Genomic DNA, 23,532 nt, shown 5'->3' with positions numbered 1-23,532 from the left:
GGTTTCGATCGTGCATCGAAAGAAACATAACAGATTGTTTTGGACGAATGTATTGCAAACGAACATAATCGAAGACTCGAACGTGCAGTTTAATCGTTGGTAATTACACGTTTTTTCGGATTTTGTCCCATTGTGTAGCCTGACGATTTCCGGTTCTCGCGGAAACGATAGCGTGTGCATTTCGCGAGCCTCCTCAGCCCACCTGTTTCATGTAAATTGCAATAATCTACGCGTCACACGTCGGCTTAATCTTGCGCAACTAGTGGATAAATTGTTCCAAGGTACTTTACGCGCCCAAGGTTTACTTCGATAGTTGTTTTAGACTCTTGTTAGCTTCGTGAACATTCTCTTAACATCTGCAATAATCTCAGCCAGTTTCCACCGTCCGAAAATGGATCGTTCTTAATTGCACGTTATTCAAATAATAATAATATCAGCAAAAAGATTGGTTATTAAATTGGTAATTAAAAAGGTGGTATAGTTGTTTTTAACTGTTCTTACCCTGAATATTTTCTAATTTCAACAAGTTAATAAGAGCATTATTAGTGAATAACGTTGGCTATATTAATTTCGATGACCTCGTCTGATCAGTGGTTGATATTTCTACTTAAAAAGGGGATTGAAACTTCCCAAAGTGTTCTTCGACTGAATATTTCTCAATTCCAAGGGTCAAACAATAATATTAACCAGTAAAGTTGGCTCTATATTAATTTCGATGACCTCGTCTGACTAATGGTTGATATTTCTACTTGAAAAGAAGACTCAACACTTCCTCACTATTCCCAACTGTTCCTCGACTCAATATTTCTAAATTCCAACGGGCAAATTATAATATTAGCGTGTAAAATTGGCTATATATTAATTTCGATGACCTCGTCTGACTAATGGTTGATATTTCTACTTGAAAAGAAGACTCAACACTTCCTCACTATTCCCAACTGTTCCTCGACTCAATATTTCTAAATTCCAACGGGTAAATTATAATATTAGCGTGTAAAATTGGCTCTATATTAATTTCGATGACCTCGTCTGACTAATGGTTGATATTTCTACTTGAAAAGAAGATCCAACTCTTCCCAACTGTTCTTCGACTGAATATTTCTCAATTCCAAGGGTCAAACAATAATATTAACCAGTAAAGTTGGCTCTATATTAATTTCGATGACCTCGTCTGACTAATGGTTGATATTTCTACTTGAAAAGAAGACTCAACACTTCCTCACTATTCCCAACTGTTCCTCGACTCAATATTTCTAAATTCCAACGGGTAAATTATAATATTAGCGTGTAAAATTGGCTCTATATTAATTTCGATGACCTCGTCTGACTAATGGTTGATATTTCTACTTGAAAAGAAGATCCAACTCTTCCCAACTGTTCTTCGACTGAATATTTCTCAATTCCAAGGGTCAAACAATAATATTAACCAGTAAAGTTGGCTCTATATTAATTTCGATGACCTCGTCTGACTAATGGTTGATATTTCTATTTGAAAAGAAGACTCAACACTTCCCCACTATTCCCAACTGTTCCTCGACTCAATATTTCCAAATTCCAACGGGCAAATTATAATATCAGCGTGTAAAATTGGCTCTATATTAATTTCGATGTCCTCGTCTGACTAATGGTTGATATTTCTACTTGAAAAGAAGATCCAACTCTTCCCAACTGTTCTTCGACTGAATATTTCTCAATTCCAAGGGTCAAACAATAATATTAACCAGTAAAATTGGCTCTATATTAATTTCGATGACCTCGTCTGACTAATGGTTGATATTTCTACTTAAAAAAGAGGTATAGGTGTATCAAACTGTTCCCAGATTGAATATTTCTAAATTCTAAGGGGCAAATAATAATATTATTACCGAATGTAGTTGGGTATATTAATTTGGGAGACCTAGTCCGACCTGAGGTTGATATTTCTACTTAAAAAGGAGACTCATCACTTCCCAACTGTTCCTAAATTGAATATTCCTAAATTCTAAGGGATAAATAATAATATTATTAGTTAGTAAACTTGGTTGTATTAATTTTGAAGACCATGCCCGACCAGGGGTTGATATTTCTACTTAAAAAGGAGGTACAGGTGTATCTAACTGTTCCCAGATTGAATATTTCTAAATTCTAAGGGGTAAATAATAATATTATTACCGAATGTAGTTGGTTATATTAATTTGGGAGACCTAGTCTGACCTGAGGTTGATATTTCTACTTAAAAAGTAGACTTAACACTTCCCAACTGTTCCTCGACTGAATATATCTAAATTCCAACGGGCAAATAATAATATTATTAATGAATAAAGTTACCTATATTAATTTGGAAGACCTAGTCTGACCATAGGTTAATATTTCTAATTAAAAAGATGCTCCAACACTTCCCAACTGTTCCTAAATTGAATATTTCTCAATTCCAAGGGACAAACAATAATATTAACCAGTAAAATTGACTCTACATTAATTTCGAAGACCTCGTCCGACCAATGGTTGATATTTCTACTTAAAAAGATGCTCCAACACTTTCCAAGTGGTCCTCCACTGAATATTTCTCAATTCTACGGATCGAACAATAATAATATTCATGAATACAATTGGTTACATTAATTTGGATGACCCTGCCTGACCAATGGTTGATATTTCTACTTAAAAAGGAGATATAGTTGTTTCCAACTGTTACTTCACTGAATATTTCTAAATTTTAAGAATCAAACGATAATAATATTCATGAATACAATTGGCTACTTTAATTTAGAACACCGAGCCTGACCAACGGTTGATATTTCGACTTAAAACAAAGACCTATCTGTTCCTCCGCTGAATATTTGTAAATCGAACATTGTATAAATATTCAAATATTAGTTCTACGTATCTCCATCGTTGAACGAACGTAGGAATATCAATTATATTTAGAATTTCACTTCCAATTTAGAAAATTTCAAGATACAAATATTTTTTTTATCGTTACGTTGAATGTTAATCGTTATGTGCGGTCTAGCATTTCTTTTCCTTTGATCTGGAATAAAAAATCTAACGACCTTTCGTTCGTGATAGTTCCACACATAGTATCGGTTAAAATCCTCCTTAAAAAAAAATGCAAAATTTTCAAAAATACACATCTCCGAATACAAAAAAATGTTTCTTGCAATAATCCTCCAATTTATGTACACGACGAACACAGTTTAAATAATTATTATTACGAAGAATCTTAATTCGTACAACGCGTAGTACTGCTATAGAAAAAACGTTCGATTCTTTATTCCAGATCAAAGGAAAAAATGCCAGACCGCACATAAGGAATAACCACTTATTATTTCATCCAAAGTCGCAACGGGATAAATCGTAAATAAAGATTATTTACATCCCGAAATGTCGAAGAATATATGTGGAAAGTATTGAAAAGTTTCATCGAACCCTTACAGTTGTAAAAAAATGATCAAACATCGCTTCTTGTTTCACCATTTTACACGAGTCCCTCCCCTCGGAGAACGTTTGATGTTACACGTTATGAATTTTCTATTATCAGCGTGACACGATCGGTAGGTCGGTTTCTAAAGGTCGAGTACGTACACACACACACACACCCCTGAATCCTCGAGCGTTGGTTGCAGTTCGCCAGTTAGCTCGATAATAAAATGCCGGACGGGACGGATCGTCGTGAAATTTGTACAAGTGTCCCGACGAGCGTTTTGTCAACCCAGCCGTGGGGGGGGGGCGCCGGGCGATCACGGTGGCGTGATCGATAGGAATCTTAATCCAGAAGGTAACTCGGTAATCTCGACGTTGAAATTGATTTCGGGGCTGTGCACGTACCGTGTACCGGACTCGGTTGTATAAATGGGTCAAGTCACGCGCGAATGGAAAGAAAAGGACGATCATCAATTAGACAACTCTTTCGCGGGTATCCTGGATGGGTCCCGTTTCGCCGTTTAACCGGGTCTCGATACCCCATCCATTTTTTAAACACCGAGAACACTCGAGTCGCTCCGCGAAATCTACGTCGAATGTTTCCTGAGACTTTCGCGATTTTTTTTATTAATTCGTTGGGAGCCGAATTGGGGGGATCGGACGGTTCGAAAACCGAAACTTAAAACGTGCTCGATTCCCGCCGGATGGTAATTGGAATTTCGGGCGCAAACGTTTGCAAAAATTTCCATGTTTCATTTCGTTGGTCAAACAGCGGGTCGAATTTCCGCAGGCAAACCTTCGATGGAAGCTGCTCCGATTCTTTGGGGAAATAATCGTCTTCCGTGTTCCGGCCATTCTGAAATTTAAATATTCTTATCGTTACGTATCGGATTAAATCGCGAACAAGTGTTCAGGGAACGTGGAATCAGTCGACCACCGAATCGACGTGTAGATAGCTTAATGAAATCCATTTTGACCTCGGGTCCACGCGATTAACGCGATTACCTCGATATTCGCACGTTTCATCTTCTGGATCTCGCGTCGTTGGTCTCGATTGCGTGGCAAATGTTCAATGGAGGATTTCGAAAATGTATGACAGAGAGAGAGTGGCACCTATTTTTATTGTTCCGGTCCGCGTTCCTATCTTCCCTTCCGGTCGATTCTCCGGCGACGTTGGCGAAACAGGGCGAAAATGGAAGCCAGGAGGCTCCGCTCGTTTTGTGGGAACGAAGCGGTGGGGGGGGGGGGGTCGTGTGGTCGGTTTCGAATGAATTTGCGGGACGCGTTTTGAGCACATATCCACGAGTAGCGGTGAGTGGCGAGCATGTATCGAGACCCTGACCTAGAAACCGCCGCGTTTCGATCGATAGTAACTAGCGAATCCACACTTGGGGCTCGCCTTCCTTTTCCCTTCCTTTAACTCCGGGCCTTTAACGTCATCGAGACATCACCTTGCACCAGACACACGAGATAATATCCACGACGAGACCCTAGCCACCGGGATACTCGGAATTCCACCATCTTGGGTCTCCTTTCGCCCCCTAGAAATTCATTTCCTATCGAACACTCAAATATTCGTCCCGTAGTCGTTGTTCGGCATCTCAAATTACGTGTGATTTGTACATGTGTCGAAATTTCGAGGAGTAAATGATAATAATGCATTGATTTTTAGGACCTGGTCTGACCAATGGTTGATATCTCCACTGAAAAAGGAGATCAACACTTTCCCAAAGTGTTCCTGGATTGAATATTTGTAAATTCTAAGGGATAAATAGTAGTATTAGGGAATAAAATTGCCTCTACATTAATTTGGTAGTCCTGGTCTGACCAATGGTTGATATTTCTACTTAAAAAGAGGATCCAACACTACCCAACTGTTCTCAAACTGATCCCCGATTAAATATTTCTAAATTTCAATGGGCAAACAATAATATTAGCGAATAAAATTGCCTCTGCCTTAATTTGGAAGGCCTGGTCTGACCAATGGTTGATATCTCCACTGAAAAAGGAGATCAACACTTTCCCAAAGTGTTCTTGGATTGAATATTTGTAAATTCTAAGGGATAAATAGTAATATTAGGGAATAAAATTGCCTCTGCCTTAATTTGGTAGTCCTACTCTGACCAATGGTTGATATTTCTACTTAAAAAGCGGATCCAACACTACCCAACTGTTCTCAAACTGATCCCTGATTAAATATTTCTAAATTTCAATGGACAAACAATAATATTAGCGAATAAAATTGCTTCTGCCTTAATTTGGAAGACCTGGTCTGACCAATGGTTGATATCTCCACTGAAAAAGAAGATCAACACTTTCCCAAAGTGTTCTTGGATTGAATATTTGTAAATTCTAAGGGATAAATAGTAATATTAGTGAATAAAATTGCCTCTACATTAATTTGGTAGTCCTGGTCTGACCAATGGTTGATATTTCTACTTAAAAAGCGGATCCAACACTACCCAACTGTTCTCAAACTGATCCCTGATTAAATATTTCTAAATTTCAATGGGCAAACAATAATATTAGCGAATAAAATTGCCTCTGCATTAATTTGGTAGTCCTGGTCTGACCAATGGTTGATATTTCCACTTAAAAATAACATCCAACTGTTCCTCCACTGTATGCTTCTAAATTCCACGATACAAACAGTAATATCGTTCCTGAATAAAGTTGGCCATATCAATTTGGGAGACCTGGTCCGACCTGAGATCGATAGATCCACTTAAAACGAAGCACACAAACACTTCATACCACATCATTGGTAGATACTAGCTAATTTCGTTTGGCTGTCCCGTGACCTAGCTATGGGTCATCACTTGAGCACCGAAAGCCAATGCAAATAAAATTAACATCGTTAATCTTATGATGAGTACCTTTTTGAATAGAATCCTTGGACACCCTGTACAGCGCGTGCGTCACTCGTCGAATCGTACCAATCGAACGTGTTATTTATAATGAACGGTGGGATGCGCCAGTTCGCTAGGTTTTTTTAATAACTTGAGGTACTAGCCCCCCCCCGGTATTGTGACGGAAGGCCAATCGAAATCCCCCGTGACGTTTGCTATATAGAAAGTTTTATCGAAAATTCCGATTTCACATCGTCTCGTTGATGATATTAACAAATTGCTCTGCTTTAATTCCTGGTCTTTGCATCTCGAAGCTCACCGTACTTTTGCTTAATTCCCGGCGCCCAGTTTGCCCCAGCCTTCGGGGTCATATTTGCAGAGGGAACAGTCGAAGTTTGTCCTAAATGTCAGCTCCCTTTGCGCGATCTGCTCGCGCCCCGTTCGTTCGGGGGGAAAAAAACCCTTTGCGAAACAGCTCGTTGGTATTTTTCGCAAAGCTGCTGCCCGTTTGTTCGCGGTGTGTGTTTTTCTTTCGCCAGTCGAAACGACAGGCCACACCGTTTAATGGGGAACCCCGAGAATCAACAAGAAGCATCGAGGGAACTACGGCGACCTTCGCTCGACAGGCCGAGGCGAGCGCGAAGTAATCAATCACCGCGGCTTTTGCATTGGAATTACCTGGCACCCGCGTCTAATCGTTTACACGCAAGACCCCTCGCGGGAATCCGACACCACCGAAAAGGGCTCGGGTCGAACGATATCGATCCACCCGTCCCCGACACTCGATGTTGCGCTATTTTTCGACCCCCGTGGCCGCCCGTTACGTTTCATCCGCGCCTTCCCCGAGGCGGGTTCCGCGCCATTGTGTCCTCGTCGACCAGTTTCACGCGCTTCCCCGACCGAACAACCAACAATATTATACGGAAAAAGTACACAGGAACGCCAGAAAATACACACAGAAAACGAGCAAACGACAAATTCCATCGTAGGAATTAAAGTAACAGTGGACACATTTCTTGTACTTGTTTCAACAAGTTTGAACTGGTTTGTCTATACAAAAGGTACTTTAATCTTGCGTTGGGAGTAGTTTCTTGACAGGAAATAGCGAAATATATCTTGTAATTTTTGTTTGAACAAGTTTGAAGAAGTTTATCTGCTTCTTGTACTTGTTTGAAGATGTTTGGCCCTATTTGTCTGTGCAAAAGGTACTTTAATCTTACATTGGAAGCAGTTTCTTGATAGGAAATGGTAAAATATATCTTGTAATTTTTGTTTGAACAAGTTTGAAGAAGTTTATCTGCTTCTTGTACTTGTTTGAACAAGTTTGAACTAGTTTCTCTATGCAAAAGTTACATTAATCTTACATTAGAAGCAGAATCTTGATAGGAAATGGTGAAATATATTTTGTAATTTTTGTTTCAAGAAGTTTGAAGTAGTTTGATCCTATTTGTTTATGAAAAAGTTACTTTAATCTTGCATTAAGAGTAGCTTCTTGATAGGAAATGGTGAAATGTATCTTGTAATTTTTGTTTGAAGAAGTTTATCAGTGCAAAAGATACTTAAATCTCATATTTTGCTCAGATTTTTTATATGAAATAGTGAAATATAAGTCTTCCAATTTTTGTTTGAAGAAGTTTGTCTATACAAAAGCTATTTTAATCTTATAGTAGGAATAGTTTCTTAATTGAAAACTCTGATAGGAAACAGTGCAATATAAGTCTTGCAATTTTTGTTTGAAGGTGTTTGAAGAAGTTTGTCCATGCAAAAGTTACTTAAATCTCATATTTTACTCAATTTTTTTTATATAAAATAGTGAAATATAAGTCTTCCAATTTTGGTTTGATGAAGTTTGTCCAAGTTTGTCTACATAAGAGGCATTTTAATCTTATAGTAGGAATAGTTTCATAATTGAAAACTCTGATAGGAAACAGTCCAATATAAGTCTTGCAATTTTGGTTTGAAGCTGTTTGAAGAAGTTTGTCCATGCAAAAGATACTTAAATCTCATATTTTACTCAATTTTTTTTATATAAAATAGTGAAATATAAACTCCAAAAGACTTGGATGTAAAAGTACCGAAACTTCGAACCTGTTCGAACAAACATTCTGAAACCTCTGAAGAATTGGGTCGCCCGGGAAAGTTGCTTTTTTCCCCTCCAATTTGAATATTCGTAACGAGAGGTAATTGCAGTCGCGATAGTTCGTTTCCCCGAGTGGTCCGGGAATGAGAAACGGTTGAAACGACACTCGAAGTCGAGGCTCAATCTCTCGGATAATTCGCTAAACGACCGTCGGAAGATGCTGGGAACTCCATTATCCCTGATACGAATTTAACCCGGGTCCGCGGTGACCCAGGAGCGCCATTTCCCGCTCCCGTTTCGACGATTGCGCGTTCAACGAAGCATCGCCTGGGAAATATTTCGTATTTCCAGGCAACTTTCATCACCCCTCGACGTGTAACCGTGTTACACGGGTATCCTCGCGCGGAAAATAAAGAGCGAAATGAAATTGTTGCTCGGCCCCCGGGATGAAATTGTCCTCCCACCCCCCGAACACGGGATTGCTCGAGTTCGTAAAAACCACCCCCGCCTAGCGGGGTTTTACTCGTCTTTCCTAACCTTTCGTCGCGACCTATCGCCCCCCCTCCCCGACACAAAAATATTTGCTCTATTAACGAGGCGGTTTTTACGACCGCGCGAAGGACGCGTCGATCTATATCTACGTTCCTAACGATCGCCCCGCCCGATGTCCTTTGCCCACTATACAGGAGGGAAAACTCCACTGCAACATGCGAGAAATCCCACGAATTAACAATTATTAAAATACCTCGATTCGTCAACGATTTCTATTAAATATTATTGTTCGTTTATTCGGGGTGGAAACAATTATTTTTGCGTGTAAAACTTAGTAAAATGATATAATACAATTCTAGGAGAGCTTTTAGACCTCTCGAGGATCCTTAAATTATATTTTTTTAATTAATGTAACGAATAGAAAATATAAAAATTTCTCACTAAAATCAGAAGCTTAATTATTAATGCACGTTATTTTATTCTGTGGCATATTTGACTAACTTTTGGAAGTAAATTATATTTTGTAATCAATACAAAATAGACAGAAAATATAAAAATTTCTCGCTAAAATCAGAAGCTCAAATATTAATGCATATTTTTTGGAATTATTTTTTGATTTTTGGAAGTAAAAGATATTTTGCAATTAATATAACATAGATAAAAGATATTCAAATATCTCACAGAAACGAAAGCTTAAATATTAACCTATATTATCTGAAATATTAAATATTTTTCCAAATTTCATTTCGACGCGTTTTAAAGCCGCGTTCTAATTTTTTTTAAATACAATAAGCGAGCGTCGAGGGGAGTTCGGAAGTAAATATATCACCGAATCGATCCTCGGTTCCCGGTTGAAAGATGGACGACGTTAAGGTGGCCTGTTTCCATCGTTCCGCGAGTGCGTGTTTTCTTTCCAGCCTCAGGTTGCTCGTCGCGGCTGAAAAGCTCTCTCCCGTTCCTCCCTTAACAACTCCGATTCCGAAGGACACCGACGCGGCTCGTTTTAATCGTTCGCAAAACCGGAGCATGCCCGCCGAATAAACAGAGCCCGATCGGGCTTTGTAGGTTAATGGGTGACACTTGGGCCGACCTGCACGGGGCTTATTCCACTTGATCCGCTCGAGCCTCTTTCGTTTCTTCCTTCGAAATTCACGTCGTCGAATAACGCCACACTGTCGTTCCCATTTCGCTCCCGCGATCCTCCTCGATCGCCAAATTAATTGTCTCCGGTTCCCCCCCCCCTCGTACCAATTCAAAATCATTTTATATTCCTCACAGTCTCGAGGTAGGAATATTTTCATTCCTCGGTACGTTTTATCGAGTTTTCGAGGAGATAATAAATGGTTTTTCGACGACGTTGATTGCCGTGCAGTCTAATATCAGCGAATAAAGTTGGTTCTATTCATTTTGGGAGACCATGCCTGACCAATGGTTGATATTTCTACTTAAAAAGAAGGTTAACACTTCTCGAATTGCTCTAGCATTGAATATTTCTAAACTGTAAGGGGCACATAATATTATTAGCGAGTAAAATTGGCTTTGTATTAATTTTGAAGACCTTGTCTGACCAATGGTTGATATTTCTACTTAAAAAGACAATCCAACTAGTCCCAACTGCTTCCAGAGTGAATATTTCTCAATTCCAAGGGACAAACAATAATAAAATTAGCTGCATCGTCTTGAAATGTTAATAAATACACATAGAATATTCCAAAAAGATTCATCGAACCCTTATAAAGTAAAAAAATCGTAAAATATCGCTCCACCTTGTACCATTTTACATTAGTCTCCCCCCTCAAAGCACGAAAACTGAAATATTTAGCTCTAAAAACAAGATGGCGAATTGTGGGTAGTTTTCAATAGCCAAGAAACAAAGCGAACTTGTCGAAAACAACGGTTGGCCATTCTTGGGACCTTGGTCAACCCGTTCACTGTCCGGTCCCGCGACACCGTATCCAAAAGCGTGCGGCTGTGGCCCGTATACGGGTCACGGACAGCGAACGGCGTCGAGGTTCCGTTAGTAATTAAATAGACGTTCCTTTCGCGGCGAGAGCAGGAAACAAACAACAAAGAGTAAAAATTACCGAAGCTTAACGGCTTAACACGCCCGCCTCGGTGGCCCGTTTCCTTTCTCTCGTCCCTCGTCCCCCTCGCCCCCTCCCCCCCGCGAGAGGACTCTCTTTACGCGTTTCTATCTCGCTCGAGGCGGCTCGAGGGTCGATACTTTCATCGCGGTCCGACTTCTCGCCCTCGGCTCTTCGCCTTTCTTTTCTCGCCTCGTTTTCCCGTGCTTCGAGAACGAAGGCCACTCACAACGTGTGTGTGTGTGGGGGGGGGTTCTTTTCTCTTTGACCTGGCGCGTTATAGGAACGCGGGCCCGCGATTGGTCGCGGCTAATCGCCCGAATTACGGTCTTACTCTTCCTCTATGGACCGCCATTTTCTTTACCTGCACGCGTAAAAGGGCGAAGAGACGCGTGGATCACCACCACCCCCCTCCGGGGGGACGTTGCAATATTTCACGCGTCCATTTTCGCGGAAAGATTGACCGCGAGTCCCGCACGAACCGCTCATTAACGAAGTTCTTAATGCATGTGCCCCTAGCGTACTTTAACAAGGGAACATCCCCCGGGCGAGATCTTTCCCTATTCAGGGCCGCGGTAAACTCCGCGGTTAGAAAATATTACACGTGTACTACTTTTTTACGGTTTCGGTTTACTAATGGCCGGTTCGAGGGGGCCGGAACGCCCTTTACAGTTCGCCGACCGAGAATTTCCGCCCGGAGAAAATTAGTTTCTCGCTGTTTCGTTCGGATAATGATAATAAGAGCCAATGAAATTCGCTGTATTAACTTGGGAGGCCTTGCCCGACCAGGGGTTGATATTTCTACTTAAAAAAGAGGTATAGGTGTATCTAACTGTTCCTAGATTGAATATTTCTAAATTCTAAGGGGCAAATAATAATATTATTACCGAATGTAGTTGGGTATATTAATTTGGGAGACCTAGTCTGACCTGAGGTTGATATTTCTACTTAAAAAGGAGACTCATCGCTTCCCAACTGTTCCTAAATTGAATATTTCTAAATTCTAAGGGATAAATAATAATATTATTAGTTAATAAACTTGGTTGTATTAACTTGGCATGCCCTGTCTGACTAATGGTTGATATTTCTACTTAAAAAAGAGGTATAGGTGTATCTAACTGTTCCCAGATTGAATATTTCTAAATTCTAAGGGGCAAATAATAATATTATTACCGAATGTAGTTGGGTATATTAATTTGGGAGACCTAATTTGACCTGAGGTTGATATTTCTACTTAAAAAGGAGACTTAACACTTCCCAACTGTTCCTCGACTGAATATATCTAAATTCCAACGGGCAAATAATAATATTATTAATGAATAAAGTTACCTATATTAATTTGGAAGACCTAGTCTGACCATAGGTTGATATTTCTAATTAAAAAGACGCTCCAACACTTCCCAACTGTTCCTAAATTGAATACTTCTCAATTCCAAGGGATCAACAATAATATTAACCAGTAAAATTGACTCTACATTAATTTCGAAGACCTCGTCCGACCAATGGTTGATATTTCTACTTAAAAAGATGCCCCAACACTTTCCAAGTGGTCCTCCACTGAATATTTCTCAATTCTAAGGATCGAACAATAATAATATTCATGAATACAATTGGTTACATTAATTTGGAAGACCCTGCCTGACCAATGGTTGATATTTCTACTTAAAAAGGAGATTTAGTTGTTTCCAACTGTTACTTCACTGAATATTTCTAAATTTTAAGAATCAAACGATAATAATATTCATGAATACAATTGGCCACTTTAATTTGGAACACCCAGCCTGACCAATGGTTGATATTTCTACGTAAAACAAAGACCTAACTGTTCCTCCACCGAATATTTGTAAATCGAACATTCTATAAATATGGAAATATTACTTCTACATATCCCCGCCGTTAAACAAACGCTGGAATACCAATTATACACAAAATTTCACTTCCGATTTAGAAAATTTCAAATCCATTTCGCGGCGAAGCTTTCCATAATATCGTGAATATTATTAAAAGGAAGTAATTTTGAAAGAAATAATGGTGGTTCGATCCAGCTTTTGTCATTCAAATAAAAGACATAGAGAATTAAAAGCACGGGCACAGAAATATGGCTGCAACCGAGGAGAGAGGGCAGTAGTTTTTGCATCGTTTTTCCAAGGTTTTTGTCCCCCATCCGGCGTCGTTGTTCAAGTTGGTCGTTCGTTCGCGTAACGAGACACCGTGTATATTAAAAAAATATATATATATATATAACGCGGAGACACACGGACGCGAAACGAGATAAATAGGAAACGAGGTGGCCTCCGGCTAGACGAATACTTGCGTATCGCGTCCCCGCGGAGTTTCAGTGTTCTTCTCGCCATTCTTTCCCGCCTCGTCGAGTCCCCCTCTTTGACCTACTATCGCGGGAATAAGTAGAGGATCGGTGGGAAGTTGAGTCGAGTCGCGGTTACCAGCGAATTTCGAGTGTCTTACCCGCCATGGCAGTTCTCCAAGGTTGAATCCACCCTGGAAAAGATGCGCCGGGGGGGGGGCAAAGCGTCGGAAGTTGGTCGGCGTGGTGAGAAAATATTTGTCCCTTTCGGAACACGATAATGGTAATTTGCACAGCGGTTACGCGTTTCCCTTTGAAATACGGGTAATTCTCATTACTTATTCAAACGATGCCGCGTTTCTGTCCCGGGTGCCTCCTTTCTCCACGCGTCTCTTGAATTAATAATGCTCGTGGAAGATCACTGCCTACACGTTACAGAAATCTTTTCGTTGATTTGCTCGAGGTACTTCTTACTTGCAAATTACTGTAACCAATCGTGGGAGGCCCCCAGATCAAAATGGTAGAAAATATCTAGATTTTAATGTATAGTGTCTGAACTTGTTCTGTCACCCCACCGCACACACACACACACACACACACAGCGGGGACAATCGAACAACATTTTAGTGTCGAGGATCTTTGTTTTCTGATACGGTAAAGTTTGCTAATGATGGCCCCTTTTACGAAAACAGCCGATACAAAAGTCGTGGAGAAAGTTTCGCTGTGGATCGGTTCTTAGAACGGAGTTCTCTTTTAACGAGATAGCTCGTTCGTTTGCCCTTAGCGCACGACCGGCTGGTCGAATTCGACGAGATTCGCTAAATAGCTGTTGGAGAACGTTCAAGGTTATTCAAGGTCGTGAATTAATAATCGTAGTTGTACGTCATTCGATCAACGTCATTACGACGCTCATTCGGATGCTATAGCCGGGCTTGATTTACGACTTCCAGCGACCTCACGCGACTTTAGCGTTGCGTTCGCGGCGTTTCGTTGTTTCCCATTTGCTGGGATCCGAACGAAGCAAAAAGTAATTCCGTTCGATTAGGGAGAGAATGATAGTCATTTCTGTACGGGAGCAACGACGTTATCGAGCCAGATCATCACCCTTTCCCTTTCGTACCTGCCACGTCAAATTCAAGATAAATGCCTTATTTTTATTCTTTATATCAGAATGATTATTTTATTTCTAAATAAGAAATATTAGAATTTAATAGACATAGTAGAACTCCTTTCAATTGTTCCTTGATTGAATATTTATAAATTTCAGAGGGCAAGTAATAATATTTGCTAATAAAATTGGCTCTGTATTAATTTTGAAGACTTTGGCAGACCAATCATTGATATTTCTACTTAAAAACAAGATTAACACTTCCTAAATTGCTTTTCCATTGAATATTTCTAAACTCTAAGAGGCAAATAATATTATTAGTTAATAAAATTGATCCTGTATTAATTTTGATGATCTTGGCTGACTAGTGGTTGATATTTCTACTTAAAAAGAAGATCCAACACTTCCCCGCTATTCCCAACTGTTCCTCGACTCAATTCTGCATAATTCCAAGGCGCAAATAGTAATATTAGCTGATAAAATTGGCTCTGTATTAATTTTGAAGACTTTGGCCGACCAATCATTGATATTTCTACTTAAAAACAAGATTAACACTTCCTAAATTGCTTTTCCATTGAATATTTTTAAACTTTAAGAGGCAAATAATATTATTAGTGAATAAAATTGATTCTTTGTTAATTTTGAAGATCTTGGCTGACTAGTGATTGATATTTCTACTTAAAAAGAAGCTCCAACACTTCCCCACTATTCCCAACTGTTCCTCGACTCAATTCTGCATAATTCCAAGGCGCAAATAGTAATATTAGCTGATAAAATTGGCTCTGTATTAATTTTGAAGACCTCTGTCTGACAAATGGTTGATATTTCTACTTAAAAAGATGATCGAACACTCTCCAACTGTTTCTCCACAGAATATTTCTAAAATCCAACATTGCATAAACATTCAAATATTAGTTCTACATAGGTTCATCTATTTTTATTCTTCATTTCAGAATTAGTACTATATTTATAAATAAAAAAAATATCAGAATTTAATAAACACAGTACAACTCGTCCCAACTGTTCCTAAATTGAATATTTCTAAATTCCAAGGGTCAAATAATAATATTACCAAATAAAATTGCCTCTGCATTAATTTGGAAGACCTCTGTCCGACCAATGGTTGATATTTCTACTTAAAAAGAAGACTCAACACCCTCCAACTGTTCCTCCACGCAACATTTCTAAATCCAACATTGCGTAAACATTCGAACGCCAGTTCTACATACCTACCCTCTATTTTTAATCTTCATTTCAGAACGATTGCATAATTCATAAATAAAAAATACCGAAATTTAATAACCATAACAGAAAGGGGGAGACGATTGGAAATGTTTGAATTAAAATAATTGTAAAAGGAGTGGTCAAAGCGGAGGCTCCAGTTTCCCGGTTTCGTTCTCCAAGATGGCGGCGGTTGAGACGCCTCCGGTGGGTTGGGGGGTGAATTTTCTTGAAAATTACCGCTGGTAACGATAACGAAACGGAAATCTCGGTTGATTCACGGGCTCGGATTCGCTTCCCTCTATCCGCTATTAATTAAGGCCATCTCCGGAAGGGGGAAAGAAAATCACCGACGCGAAATTAGTTCCCGCCGGAGGGCGGGAGGGGGGGGGGAGGGGCGGTGTAGTTACCTGTGGACTCGGTATTTGCGGAGATAGCAACGGCTCTTGAGGCCGCACGCCTCGTCAGGAAACGCCGGACGCATAAATAGGCGTGCATTTTCTCGCCCGGGTGAAAAATTGGAGCCGCGGTTACGCCGCTCTCTTTATTTTTACGGTGAGCAAACTTTATTCGCCTTTCCAGCCGCGAGGACGGTAAACAACGGTCGCGGGGATTCGTTAAAATTATTGGTTGGTCCGTTGAAACGAACGGGGGGTGATTTTAGTAACGAGGCCGTAACTTTGTTCCACAGGAGGATGGAAAAAAATTGCTTAACGGAGACTTCGATGGTTGCACGGGTGATTATTTACCTCTGAAAAGGTTGGTGAATTCGAAAGAGAACATACCTCGTGGGTTAGTTTCGATTGATTTTATTGGTACATTTTAGTAGGAAACAAATTGTATACATATATGGATTCTTACAACGTGGAGAACATTCCCGACATCGACTGAGGGGATCCAGGCCTGTCGGGGCTAATCGGCTTGCCGTAATTTTCTAAAACAAGATTTGCTCGGCGATCTGTACGCGCATAATGCGACATTCGACTCTGGTGATCCAATTGGCCGCCGATCGCAATAGTTAAACCTGTTACGCGGCCGATAAACGGCTCCGAAGTCTCATCCGTTCCTCGTAAATGGATCGTTTGTTGACACCGTTGTCGCAGAGCTTCCGGAGAGCGAGCATTACGCACGATATATCACCGGTGACGTTCAAAAGATGGGATCTGACACACACTGTAAACATTAAACACCAAATGTGGTCGGGACTTACTTATTTTATGGTAATTATCAATTTCTTATGTATAGAATTCATAAATGGGGGCTCACTATTAGTTAGAATCGGTCAAAATAAATAATTACTGGCATCAACTGTGGTGTAAGTAGAAATATCGAGCAATAGTCAGACTAGTCACGTTTTGGAGCTATTTACATCCAAACTTTATGGATTAAACATACATAATTGAGTGGAATTACTCATTCTTGATAGATCTTACACGTACTGATTAATTACAACAGATAAAAATAAATAAATCTCACTTTAATATCGAAGCAAGTAGTAATATCAAGCATTGGCCAGACTTCTCACGTTTGAGTGCCTTAAATGTACATAATGGGGTAATATTACTCATTTCTTATAGCTTTCACAGTCTCCCTGATTAATTACAACAGATAATAATAAATAAATCTCCCTTTAACATAAATACAAGTAGTAATATCGAGAATTGGTCAGACTACTCAAATTCGGAGGTCTTAAATATCCATAATGAAGTATTATTACCCATATTTCGTATCTCTTGCAATCTCCTACACTCAATTACAACAATTTCAAAGGAATAAATCTCACTTTACCATCAGTCTAAGTAGAAATATCAAGCATTGGTCGGACCACTCACGTGTTGGAGGTCTCCAACGTCCATAACGGACTAGATTTCCTGCCTCTTACAATTCCCCAATTAATTACAAGTTTCTAACGAACGAGTACCACCTTCTCCATCAACCTAAGTAGAAATATCAAGCGTTGGTCAGCCCTGTCGGACCGTAATCCGGAAACCGGGGAGGGGTGGTCCCCAGGACGGGATAACTTTGCTCCACGCTTTCGATTCATATTCTCCCCCGGAATAACCGTATTTCCATTCGTACCAGTTACCAAAGGGGGGGAACTGTATTATTTAAGACAACGAAAGTTCCCGTCGCCCCGGAAACGTCGACCGACCGAAACAGGCTGCGAAAGTCACTCCGAGCATCTCGAAACTTTCCGCGGAAAGCGCCCGAAAGTTTCGAGAAGCGTTAAACGACACCGAAGACGGTTTGAAGGTGTGGGTGAGGTGGTAGTTAGTAGAAATCGGTTAAAAAAACGGGACCCGATGAAATGGTAATCGTTACGTAACCTGGTTCGAGGCAATCGGCCGCGGCGTAGAATCTAGAACGCGCGATGGAGGCTTTTGGCGTTGGACGACTCTCGCTCATAATTATTTCGCAGTCGCAGCTTTGGCCCGATCTTGGATGCATGTTTTAATGGAACGACGGCCGGTCTTGCGCATTTACAGCTTCCCAGCGTCCTCTGTCGCTCGACCGAGGGACGCGATCGGGACGATCTTTGCGATTTCGAGGCCTCCTCGAGTCCGCCCTCTGACGCTCGTAGTCCGTAGTTAGTCGTCCTGGGCTTCGAAGGTCTCTGGAATCGTTTATTCAATCCCTTGTAAATTTGTTCTTTGTAAGGCCACGAGATAGTATAGATTTGTTTTCTGAATATTTTTGTAAGAATTTTTATAGGAAAATTTGTTCGCTCCAAGCAAAGAGAGCAATAGCGTTAAGTTCAGAACTCTAGATTCGATAAGCAGAGTTGTTTGGAGTAACTTGGGAGTGAAAAGTGACATTATCAAATGCAAGAAAGGTGTGATTCGAGTCGAGAGGGTGGCAGAAGTTGTGATAGTAATGGCCCCGGAGACCTGAACGCCCAGGACGCCTCGATCGAGGTCGATCGAGGGGTAGGAGTAGGTAGTGTAGCGTATCGAGGATGGTAGTTGGTAACTCGATCTCATTAACCCGCAAACTCTGATACTGTTCAGGCAAAGTGGACGAGAAAGCGACGCAGCTGCACGCGATAGCCTCGCTGAAGGCGCTGTTGGACGCCACCAGGCCGCACAACGGCGCCGCGACGTCGACCGCCGCCCAATACTCCGGTGCAGCATCGAAAGAGACCACTCTGCAGCTGCAGCAGGGTTCACAGGGCACAACGACCACCACCACGACGACGACCACCGCTGGCACCACCGCCGGCATCCAAGAACTTCCCAACGGTGGCATAGCCGCTGGTCTCGACGCCGGCCTCGAATCGGTAATTTCCAAATACGACGAATGCCTTCTTCACCCCCCTCCACACATTCGTCATCCCCCATTATTGCGGTCCTATTGGTACTCCCGGCCTCCCATTCTCTCCAGAAAACAATCATCCAAACCTCAGATAAATCCCCCTTTAGTCTTAATGCAAGTAGAAATATCTAGCACTGGTCAGACTTCTCACCTTTGAAGACCTTAGAAATTCATAATGGAGTGGAGTTACTCATTTTTAGTAGATCTTGCACGTACTGATTAATTACAACAGATAAAAATAAATAAATCCCACTTTAATATCGAAGCAAGTAGTAATATCAAGCATTGGTCAGACTTCTCACGTTTGGGTGCCTTAAATGTACATAATGGGGTAATATTACTCATTTCTTATAGCTCTCACAGTCTCCCTGATTAATTACAACAGATAGAAATAAATAAATCCCCCTTTAACATAAATACAAGTAGTAATATCAAGCATTGGTCAGACTACTCACGTTTTAGGTGATCCTTACATCCAAACTTTATGGATTAAACATACATAATGGAGTGGAGTTACTCATTTTTAGTAGATCTTGCACATACTGATTAATTACAACAGATAAAAATAAATAAATCCCACTTTAATATCGAAGCAAGTAGTAATATCAAGCATTGGTCAGACTTCTCACGTTTGGGTGCCTTAAATGTACATAATGGGGTAATATTACTCATTTCTTATAGCTCTCACAGTCTCCCTGATTAATTACAACAGATAGAAATAAATAAATCCCCCTTTAACATAAATACAAGTAGTAATATCGAGCATTGGTCAGACTACTTAAATTTGAAGGTCTTAAATATCCATAACGGAGTGTTATTACCAATATTTCGTAGCTCTTACAATCTTCTGCACTCAATTACAACAATTTTTAAAGAAATAAATCTCACTTTTCCATCAGTCTAAGTAGAAATATCAAGCATTGGTCGGACCACTCACGTTTCGGAGGTCTCCAACGTCCATAATGGACTATATATCCTGCCTCTCACAATTCCCCAATTAATTACAAGTTTCTAACGAACGAATACCACCTTCTCCATCAACGTAAGTAGAAATATCAAGCATTGTTCAGACTACTCAGATTTGGAGGTCTCCAGAAAACAATCATTCAACACTGAAATGTTTCTTGACTATTATTCGACGAGTTGGCTACCATAAGAAATCTAATCCAGTCGAATATTTGTTTTAAATTTATTCGTTTATTTATTTCTGAGTGGCACTGCTCTGTATTCAATACAATTTCACTTCGCTACAAGAATTAATTCTGACAGAACTGTCTACTTAAATTCAATTTTTGTAATGCCATTCGAGGGAATATTAAAATTGTCCTATCTCTCCAGAGAAATTTAACATTTCCTCGTTTGTGTCGTCAATTAGGGTTGCGTTTGCAATGCACAAACCTCAGATCGAGTCGATCGAAGTGGAAATGGTGAACAGATCAATTCACATTGAGATTAAGATTTGCTCTTCGCTCGAGGGTTCGTTGGATTTTTATTTTCGGTGACACTCGGGGGGAGGGGGGGAGCAGATTAGTTGATTCGACGAAATGCCCGGAATATTCGAAAGATTGAGAAACTCCGTGACACGAAGTTCGCATGTATATGGGTCAAAGGTGGCTATTTCGAGCACTTCCTGCGAAGGTAACCAACTGCATATTACTGGAGCACAAAAATGGCTATAACTCGGGAACAAGGTGAAACGGGGAACATGTTTATGTGAACTTTTTGTTTTATTGTTTTTGTGCCCTCGGCCCTACCCAGTCACGATCCACCCTTTATGGAAACTGTGGATAACAAAATTAACAAACGACATTTCGCTCTGTCCTATTAATAGTTTTTTTAAAGTCTGACACGATCGAATTCCCCAGTCCTGTTTACGAAGCTTCTCCGACGATATTTATTTTATAAAAAGTAACTTTCACCGCACTCGTTAACCATTAGCCATCTTGATCACGAAATTCTTAATTTGATTCGTTATTTTAATATAGTTGGTGCATAAATTGACTTGCAATGCTTGTAATTGCCTCGAAGATGGAAGAATCTACAGAATTTATCTTTCTGCTATGTTCCTTTTATTTACTACGGTCGAGTAGAGTCTGAAAGGAAGTGTAACGTCCAAGTGTTCCACGTTTCTGGCTGATAAATCTCTGAAGGCCTCTAATCAGACGCCCCGAGCGAACACTGCCCGGGGAACTCCCGCGGAGTTAGAGCTTTTCAGCTGCGAAAGGTCAAGTAGAAACGCGCTTAGAGTACTGCTTACGGATAACCAGACGAGTGTCGACACGGCGTAATGGTTCAAAGAACACTATGCACCTTTCGGGTTTCACTGTGTCTCTGTGTGTGTGTGTGGCGTAGATTGCGCAAACGCAATCACCTCCGCGAGGTTAGAACGCGATAAGGGATCTCTGTGACTTCGATTCCTGGCGACGTCGCCTCCCCCCGCGGCCAGGGAAAGGTCATTCAAGGTCATCGAATGTCGGTTACGTCAAACAATATTGATTCCACCGATGCTTACCCTTAACCCTTTGTCGTCTATTTCAGGGCCACGCTTAGGGACCTTGGCGCCCTTCACGACGATCCTCCATCCGTTCTCTATAAGAGATTCAAGTTGAAATGAAAATCTAGCAGAGGATAGTGCAACTATTTACTTGGAGGAATGGATTATAGGTCTTTGAGGAGCCATTTTTTAATTACCGAGGCCAGAAAGTTGTATGTACTGGCACAAAACCGCCATCTTGAAATGCCTGAGAGTCAACAGAAGTATTATGGATGCTATAAAAATTATTTTAATGTGGGTAGAGTATATTGTGAATCTTTGAGGAGCCATTTTTTAACTACCGGGTTCAAGAAGTCGTATGTACTGGCACAAAACTGCCATCTTGGAAAAATTAGATGCTTGAGAGTCAACAGAAGTATTATGGATGCTATAAAAATTATTTTAATATATATTAAAATTGTCGTAGGAATGGTGGTAATTTTTAGACTTAAAATTTCATATAAAAATGGTGGAAAGCCTTGCATGGACCTCGTCTTTGAGGAGCCATTTTTTAATTACTGGCACAAAACTGCCATCTTGAAAGGATCGGATGCCTGGGAGTCAACAGAAGTATTATGGATGCTATAAAAATTATTTTAATATGTATTAAAATTGTCAGAGGAATGGTGGTAATTTTTAGACATAAAATTTCATATAAAAATGGTGGAAAGCCTGGGACCTCGTCTTTGAGGAACCATTTTTTAATTACCGAGGCCAGAAAGTTGTATGTACTGGCACAAAACCGCCATCTTGAAATGCCTGAGAGTCAACAGAAGTATTATGGATGCTATAAAAATTATTTTAATGTGGGTATAGTATATTGTGAATCTTTGAGGAGCCATTTTTTAACTACCGGGTTCAAGAAGTCGTATGTACTGGCACAAAACTGCCATCTTGGAAAAATTAGATGCTTGAGAGTCAACAGAAGTATTATGGATGCTATAAAAATTATTTTAATATATATTAAAATTGTCAGAGGAATGGTGGTAATTTTTAGACTTAAAGTTTCATATAAAAATGGTGGAAAGTCTTGCATAGACCTCGTCTTTGAGGAGCCATTTTTTAATTACTGGCACAAAACTGCCATCTTGAAAGGATCGGATGCCTGGGAGTCAACAGAAGTATTATGGATGCTATAAAAATTATTTTAATATGTATTAAAATTGTCAGAGGAATGGTGGTAATTTTTAGACTTAAAATTTCAAATAAAAATGGTGGAAAGCCTTGCGTGGAGCTCGTAGAAGCGACACAGTATTTCGTCAGAAGTAATACTACTGTGCAATTACCCTAACCTCCAGATAACGTTAATCTAAACTACGACGCGCCTCCGAGGCATGATAGGACCACAACAGCAGACATTGTCGGTGCCAGGGAGGCGCAGTTGGACCGCAAAAGGTTAGAATATCTAGCAATGCAGGTATCACGATAAATAATACGCTACATGGCTACCACCAAGCCAGAATACCAAAGAAACATCGATCTGTACGTTGGATCCAGGCTCGAGGTAGTCTTCCAATGAAACAAACTAAAAAATAACCATTAAAAAACAGCCTGAAACGACCCATTGAAATGTCTAGCGCCGCCATCATTACGGATTTCGATCTCTGAGCTTGGCGGACGGAGTTTCAAGGCTCCAAACATTCGGAAACGACTTTTTTCAACTAGATCACCTGGATTACCACCATGATGGCTGAAAATAAATACCCTAATAAGACGTGTAGAAAAATGTTAACATTTTCTAGGTTAACGTTGAAAATAATTGAAAAACCCCTAAAAAAATGGCGTTAAAAAATCTGGTGTGACTCAGGAGAGGTTCACAAACTCCCAAACAAATTTATCAAACCTTTACCACAGCAGAAACATTAAAAGAGCAGTTAGTTTCAAGCTTCACTCATATTACATTGTTCACATGTACTCGATCTTCTCTAACTTCGTCATTTTTGCCCAATTTTACTTCGATATTCTAGGTCATTCTTAAAACCCCCCTCCCCGGAAGCATCGAAAACATTTCTATTTTTTCTCAATTCGTCGAAGTGGGTTTCCCCCTTCGATCCAGGGGTCGACCTCGACTCCTGAAAGCCCCGAGACCCTAAGTATTTCGGTATCGACAGTCCGTGAGTGGCGTGCGAACGTATTATAGTTAGTG

The 23,532-nt window shown here is 40.3% G+C and overlaps 1 protein-coding gene across 5 annotated transcripts in view; it reads left to right on the top strand.

Moving 5' to 3' along the window:
• Window positions 1-23,532, top strand: part of LOC122399922 (sodium/potassium/calcium exchanger Nckx30C) — a 95,496-nt gene that overhangs the window by 50,044 nt on the left and 21,920 nt on the right. For all 5 annotated transcript variants that reach the window (XM_043401005.1, XM_043401004.1, XM_043401003.1 and 2 more), the window contains one exon: window positions 18,550-18,818. In XM_043401005.1, coding sequence (XP_043256940.1) covers window positions 18,550-18,818 — 269 coding nt within the window. The remainder of the gene's footprint in view (window positions 1-18,549; window positions 18,819-23,532) is intronic.

This window comes from Colletes gigas, unplaced genomic scaffold (assembly GCF_013123115.1).
Source record: "Colletes gigas isolate AHSC1104 unplaced genomic scaffold, ASM1312311v1 Colletes_gigas_Sc00015, whole genome shotgun sequence".
Taxonomy (NCBI): domain Eukaryota; kingdom Metazoa; phylum Arthropoda; class Insecta; order Hymenoptera; family Colletidae; genus Colletes; species Colletes gigas.
Note: the sequence above shows the minus strand (reverse complement) of the source record. Positions and strands in the feature narration are given on the sequence as shown.